General features: G+C 41.9%; 1 protein-coding gene across 3 annotated transcripts in view; it reads right to left on the bottom strand.

Moving 5' to 3' along the window:
• cog1 (component of oligomeric golgi complex 1) overlaps positions 1-4,763 on the bottom strand; it is a 14,745-nt gene extending 9,982 nt beyond the window's left edge. For 2 of the 3 annotated variants that reach the window (XM_034893476.1, XM_034893475.1), the window contains exons 1-5: positions 4,286-4,763; positions 3,132-3,379; positions 1,946-2,127; positions 1,021-1,197; positions 328-484 (exon numbers count right to left, since the gene is read on the bottom strand). In XM_034893476.1, the coding sequence (XP_034749367.1) occupies positions 328-484; positions 1,021-1,197; positions 1,946-2,127; positions 3,132-3,379; positions 4,286-4,594 (1,073 nt within the window). In that variant the 5' untranslated portion in view covers positions 4,595-4,763. The remainder of the gene's footprint in view (positions 1-327; positions 485-1,020; positions 1,198-1,945; positions 2,128-3,131; positions 3,380-4,285) is intronic. The other variant, XM_034893477.1, reaches the window with a different exon arrangement.
• Positions 4,764-6,810: the final 2,047 nt, after the last annotated feature.

A 6,810-nucleotide genomic window follows, 5' to 3' on the forward strand; every position in this document is an offset into this window, starting at 1 on the left:
TTGAACGGAGTATTTCGAAATTAAAGTGGGAGAGAAGCTCTGACGCACCTGTCTACTCCATTTGCTTCCGGAAGTTCCTCAAAGGTATTCCTTTTTAAGGATTCTGTTTAGAATAACAGTAATCCCAAAATTCCAAAATACCTACAAAATGAATACATTTTCAAATAATCGAGTATTCAAGTCTAGCCCTACCTACCTACCTACCTATCATTTTACCAGTCTCTGGGGATGGGTATGCTAATAATTTTACTTTTATGTCAAACTTTCAAAACACATAAGACAAAAGGAAACAGAACAAAGGGGAACAAATGATTGGTTGGAGCTTACGTATCAATCCACTGCTGCAGGGTGTCCCGGAGCTGCTCTCTCTGGATTGGCTGAGCCAGGGTGCGGAGGGTGGGCTGAAACTCGGTGATGGATGGAGGCAGGTACTTGAACCAGCTGGCTGTGCTCGTTTCTTCCTGCAACACCCTCCTGTCTTTAGCTAAGGAGAGAGATGGGATTTATAGTCTCATATTTTCATGATCTATGGATATTTGTTAGGCCTGCACGACATGAGGAAAGTATGTGATCTGCACAAACATTGTAAAATATCACAATAATGATAAATTGCAATAAAAAAGCTCTGCACCTGTGATCGATATCGCAAGAGAGTTTTTACCTGGACGAGAAGTCGAGTCACACTTTAATCTTGCATGGGACAAGATCTCAATCCACCTCTAGAAATCATCCAAAACTGAAATTCTGCCCCATAAACATCGTGCCTTTCTTCAGTATTAAAAGAGCAAAACAGGACTGCTCCTAGCTGATATAGCATGACTTTTCATTGTATGGATTCAGAAGATTGTAGAGGGATATTGGCTAAAAGAAAAAGGCCTCAGATGCACCCCACGATTTTCTCCCTCTTAGTGACACTCCCACCCCGCCTGACTACTCTGTGGCATCCCTGTTTCCCTGTCTGAACGCAGCCTGTTTTCTAATAGCTCTCACTAAAAGTATCCGGTCGTCCCAGCTGTTTACCTGCAGATGTGGTGGAGGTGACATTCTCCAAGATAGAGAAGAGCATGCCACAGCTCAGGGCTCCCTCCCCCGGCCGGGGGCTTCCCTCCGGGGGCAGGTAGAAGACAGCGTAGGCCTGGAACAGAGTGGTGACCAGCAGCTCCACCAGGCTGCACACCTGGGCCTTGATCCCTGCACCTGGATCAAACACACAGGTTGACATCAATGGACAGGTCCTTTTTGCAGATACACAAGAGCTGATTTGGTTTTTATTGAATCGTGTGATTTTCTTTTCCATCTTTTACAAAAGCAAAAGTTGAATAATACACTTTAGAGACAATATATCATGAGACATTTGTTAAAGCTAACTGTTTTCTAAGAAGAATGTGCATCCCATGTCAGTCAGTCTGACATTTATTTACTTTATAAAGAAGAACAGAACATGGATCTTCAGCTTTTGCTCTGTTTTTCTGAAAAAACAGATATGATGTAGTCGCCGTCGGCGGTACCGTAGAAACTCATTTGTAAAAAAAAAAGATCTGTAAAAGAAATATTCCCCCCAAAAATATGTTCTGGCTCCAGGGCTGCACAATATGATTTTTTAACGTCATCCCAATATCAACCGCCACGATCAACACATTTGAGCTTTTGCGTTTGTTGAAAGAAAATCTCTTTAACTAACTGTGCTTTTTTTGTTTTCATTTTATATTCAATTCAATGTTCAAATTGTTTAATAAAACAAAGTTGAAAATGATTTCCTTTCATTTGTTTTAACTTCAAAAAGCAGTTTGTATTTTAGCAGAATACTGACAGCAGCACAACTGAGTACACTTTAAAATCGGTTTATTGCAAGTTATATCGTTAGCATAATATTCAACAACATTATCCCATATTTTCCTCATCTCCTCTTATTTATGCTGGTTATGTTAGTTATGTGGTAGAATACCGTGCTGTGGTTGGTTGAGCAGCTGATGGATGGAGGCCTTCCGGGCCAGCAGGAAGTCAGCCAGGGCCTGGCGCGGTGAGCTGTCCTCCAGCAGCATGGTGGACACCAGGGCCTCGGCTATGGCCTGGTCCGACACGGCACGGCCCTGCAGCAGAGACCGGCTGTCCAGCAGAATGGTGGACCTACAAGAGACCAGACCAGACGCTGACCGATTATATTATATTACATTACATGTCATTTAGCTGACGCTTTTATCCAAAGTGACTTATAATTGCTTTACATCAGAGGTCACACACCTCTGGAGCAACTAGGGGATTAATGCCTTGCCCAGGGACACACTGGTTGATGTATCACAGTGGGAATTGAACCCAGATCTCCCATATTAAAAGGCATGGGTCAAATCCACTGTCTCACCACCCCGCAATTTTTTATGGAAATGTATTGAAAATATTCTGGTACATGATATACTCTATTCTAGACCCAAACGACGCAGAAATAGATGATTTAAAACAAATACAAAGAAAAAGGATTGAGTAACTAAATTAACTAGTAACTAAAGTAACTAAAGCTGTCAGATGAATGTAGAGGAGTAAAAAGTAGAATATTTCTCTCTGAAATGGAGCGGAGTAGAAGTAGAAAGTGGCATGAAAAGAAAAGACTCAAATAAAGTACAAGTACCTCAACATGTGTACTTAATTAGCCTACAGCCAATAGCGGGACTCATATCAGACAACGACAAGATAGCCTACAGGAAAGAGGTCCAGACCCTGTCCACTTGGTGCAGGGACGACGACCTCAACAATAAGAAAACAAAGGAAATAATAGTTGACTACAGAAGGAACAAAACAAGCTTTATGTTGGAGTAAACTGGAGTAACTGTTAAACATTGTACTTTAGTTTCATTGTGGTTTTCATGAAAGACGTAGTGAAGACCACTGAGCTAGTGTACAGCTTTAAAACGCATAGGACGCGGAGTACAACACATGTGACAAACATTTTCTTTGTCCACTTGTGGCCTGCAGCCATCAGGCATCATTGCACAAGCCAAACCTAGGACTGAGCGTTCACTACCTGGACTAGTTGGCTCTAGTGGATCCATCAGTACTCCTTTCAGATATGAGGCATGGGATGTAACCCCAAAAGCAGGAATGTTACTTAGTGACACATGTAAGGAAAGATCTAGTACCTGAAGTGTCCCGTGGTGGCTACCTGCCGGACCAGAATGGGGAAGCGGGCCAGGACGGGGCTGTAATGGCCCCCTGTCGCAGCCTCCAGGTGCAGCAGACTGTGCAGGTGGCAACACAGCAGGTAGAGCTGAGTGGCCTGCAGGTACTGGCACGCCTCCATGGCGCTCCAGATGCGCTCCGGGATCTCCAAGAGGAGCTTAATCTGGGACGCCATGGTGTAGAACTTCTCCTGCCACTGCCTCTGGCTCTACAACACCACAGACACACATGCTTAGTAGACTTTAGATAGTGTGTGTGTTTAATTACATCACAAAGACAAACAATGATAGAAGGATAATAAGCCAGACAATGTTGGGATGTACAGTAATGTTTCAGGGTTCAATTTTTACTGGCCTCTATACAAACAGACTTGTTTTTCCAAAAAGAAGAAAACATCATATAAAAGGAGAAAAAAATATATTTTTTTCAAAGGTAGAAAAAAACGTCTAAATGCACAAAAGACACAAAAAAAGAAGTCATTCTTTGGGGGGATTCCTTTTTTTTTTTAAATTAAGTATTGAAAGCGTCAAAAACACAGATAAAAGCATAGCAACAAAGTTGCTAAAAAACAAAAACTTCAAAAAAAAATGTTGACAAAAACGTAAAAAATGACCTGCCAGGCACGTTGTTGTTGCTTTATGTATTGTCTAACCAATGTCATGTTTTTTCTTATCTCCTCAGTTCAACATGGTCACATATGATTTTGGATAGATCTGTATCCCCCCCCCCTTCCTTTCTCCATTTGAAAATTAATTTAAAAAATGTTGTGATCAAATTAAATGAATGAATCACTTTTTTCAGGACAATTAACTGTCCAACATTTGGAAATGTTACAGCTCTAGCCACTGTGTTGTGGACATGTCTACAAGCAAATGGTTTTATTGTTATTGATTTTATTATTTATAGGTTTTATTGTCTTTTCATGCCGAAATGACCAGCACCTTCCCCAGAGTCTAACTAAGTGTTAGAAGTGCTATAATCGAGGGTGGTATGGACGCAAATAACTAATTTAATAATGAATTGGCACTTTTTTAAATGAAGTTCGGTGTTTGTAAGAAGACGGCGCTCATCGGGCTTTGATGCAGGTTTACTACAGGTTTAGCTAGCCGTTCACCTCCTGCGTGCTGCTGGGTGTCCCGTTGGCTCTGCCTTGCTTCAGGCTGTGGCAGTACCGGTGCATGTCCCGGATGGACCGGACCACGCTCTCCGAACACTGTCTCATCTCTCCGATGGTGTCGGCGGCGTCGATCAGGTCCCGGTAGCGCTCCCCGACCATCTGCCTCAGCTCCTCCTTCTTGTGCTCGATCTCCCCGCGGACTCTGCGCTCGATGCGGCGGATGTCCGCGGTGTTGTAGCCCTCGAAGAGAACCGCCGGGTCCTTGATCTCCGAGATCCGGAGGGACAGCGCAGGGTCTTCGGCCATCGCAGTAGCTCCAAAACAACCTCAGCTGTTCCAGGAAGTCTAAACCGGAAGACCGGGGGAAGTACTGTTCCTGCGTCCTGTCCACGTCAAGAAATTTGACGGCGACTGAATGCGATGCGTTCATTGGTCACCGAAGCTGTCTGTCAGGGAAGATTTCCGACTAGGCTGGGAACCGCCTTTCTCCACTGCTGAGCCAATCAAATAATCCCAAAGTGAATAACACTGATTATATTGAATATCATACAGTCTCTGGAAAAATAATAATTATATTAATAATAATATAAAATATTAGTATTATACCAGTACACAACTGTAACTTTTATTCTTGTGTTTTATGTGTCTTAATGTATTCATTTTTAACTGTTTATTCATGTGTTTTATCGGTTTTTAATTTTTTTATTTAATTTAATTTTTTTTTTACGGATTTTGTGTAAAGCACTTTGAATTGCCCTGTTGCTGAAATGTGCTATACAAATAAAGCTGCCTTGACTTGCCTTGCCCTATTAAAAATGTCTATATCAGAAATATGGCATTCTTTTTAACCAAATTACCACAAAAAAGCATGGATTCCATGCAACGCTCTTTGCAAATACAATCACTTTCATTGAATTGAAATGGTTTCAAATCAGAATCCTGACCAAACTCATCCACTCAACATAAGTTCCTCTGACATTAGTCAAAATAATTCATAATTTCTGCTACATTAACTCAAAAATGTGAGTTAAAATTGAAGTACAAGTAGCCTATCTCAACATTTGGACTCAAGCACAGTAGCCTACTGAAGTACATGTAGGCTTCTGGTACATTCCACCACCGTATATTGTGCTGTCAGTCTTGTGATAATTAACAGACGCTAGTTTGGTTTTAACTGCGACACAAGGCGGCAGGTGTGTCCCGGTCCCCCTCCCGGGAGCCAGAGCACCGGAGCCGGAAGGGAAGGCTCAAAGCAGCGGCTCCGTCTCCAGGTAAGCAGCCGCTCGTCCCAATAACGGCTAGCTAGCGCATTAGCATGTAGGCTATCGTGTATAACGAACATATTTTAATTTGTTGTATTCAAATGGTATTCGTTTCGTCAAATGTCAGTACGAAGCTAACTAGACTTCTATAACTAATGTAAGCTAGCCCACTAATGATGTCTAAAGTCTGCTAAGCTAGTTACCATAGTCTATGCTAGTTAGTTACCAGTCAACACAACAGGAAGTACATCGGTTTGTATGGGATACGGCAAGAAGCTACTAAGAAAGTGTTTTTTCACTGTGTTCCTGTGTTGTACAGAACCAGCCTTGAATAAAGTACTTGAAAACAATATTTGAGTAAAAGTACAAGTACAGAAAATGACTTTGGAAGTATTTAAATTCCCCTTTTTTAGAGTATTACCTGAGTAAAAGTCTTTAAGTATCGGCTATGTACGGTACTTAAGTATCAAAAGTACGTAATAATTTGTTGTATGTAATTATTAGAAGATTAAAAAATAACCTCAGTGCTTCTGGACTTTAATGGGGATTCTGGCGCGGACACACCATGATACCCAACTGTGGGACAGTCTGGTCCCCCCATGTCTTCATCTGTCCTGTCAAATAAAGGCCTAAAATGTCCAACAAAAATAATCTTTAAAAAAAATAGTTTGATCCCCGGTGGGGAAATTACAAAAAAGCAAATACAGCATGCTGTCACTCCTCAATAAGAAGCGGGTGCAGATTTGAGTCACGCATGCGCAGATTTAAAGGTATACGACATAACAGGTCATACTGAAATTAGTGAAATCCATGAAATAATAAACTTTTCTCATTACAAACAATAACAGAAGATGGGAATCATATTACGTAGCTCCATTATGACTAACTGTCAAACTTGATAATAACAGAAAGGTGTTTGTGTGTGTGTGTGTGTGTGTGTGTGTGTGTGTGTGTGTGTGTGTGTCAGCAGACTAAGCGATGGATCAGACAGACCTGCAGCAGTTCCAGGTTCAGGTCAGCCATGTGGTCTCCAGGGTCCAGTTCTTCCAGTCGGACTGGGACATCGCCTCCTTTGCAGTCTTCTTCATCTTCATAGGTGATTGAAGCTGGAAGTTGAAATGATTTTCATAACGCAAGCAAATGCAAAATATGAAATGAGCAGAAAGTTTCCCACTACCTCTAAAGCCCCCCCCCTTCTCCCCGCGCCCCCCACCCCTGATCAGCAATTCACAGTGTTAGAGTATTACATACATATTACTT

The sequence above is a fragment of the Etheostoma cragini genome, chromosome 15 (genome assembly GCF_013103735.1).
Source record: "Etheostoma cragini isolate CJK2018 chromosome 15, CSU_Ecrag_1.0, whole genome shotgun sequence".
Classification (NCBI taxonomy): domain Eukaryota; kingdom Metazoa; phylum Chordata; class Actinopteri; order Perciformes; family Percidae; genus Etheostoma; species Etheostoma cragini.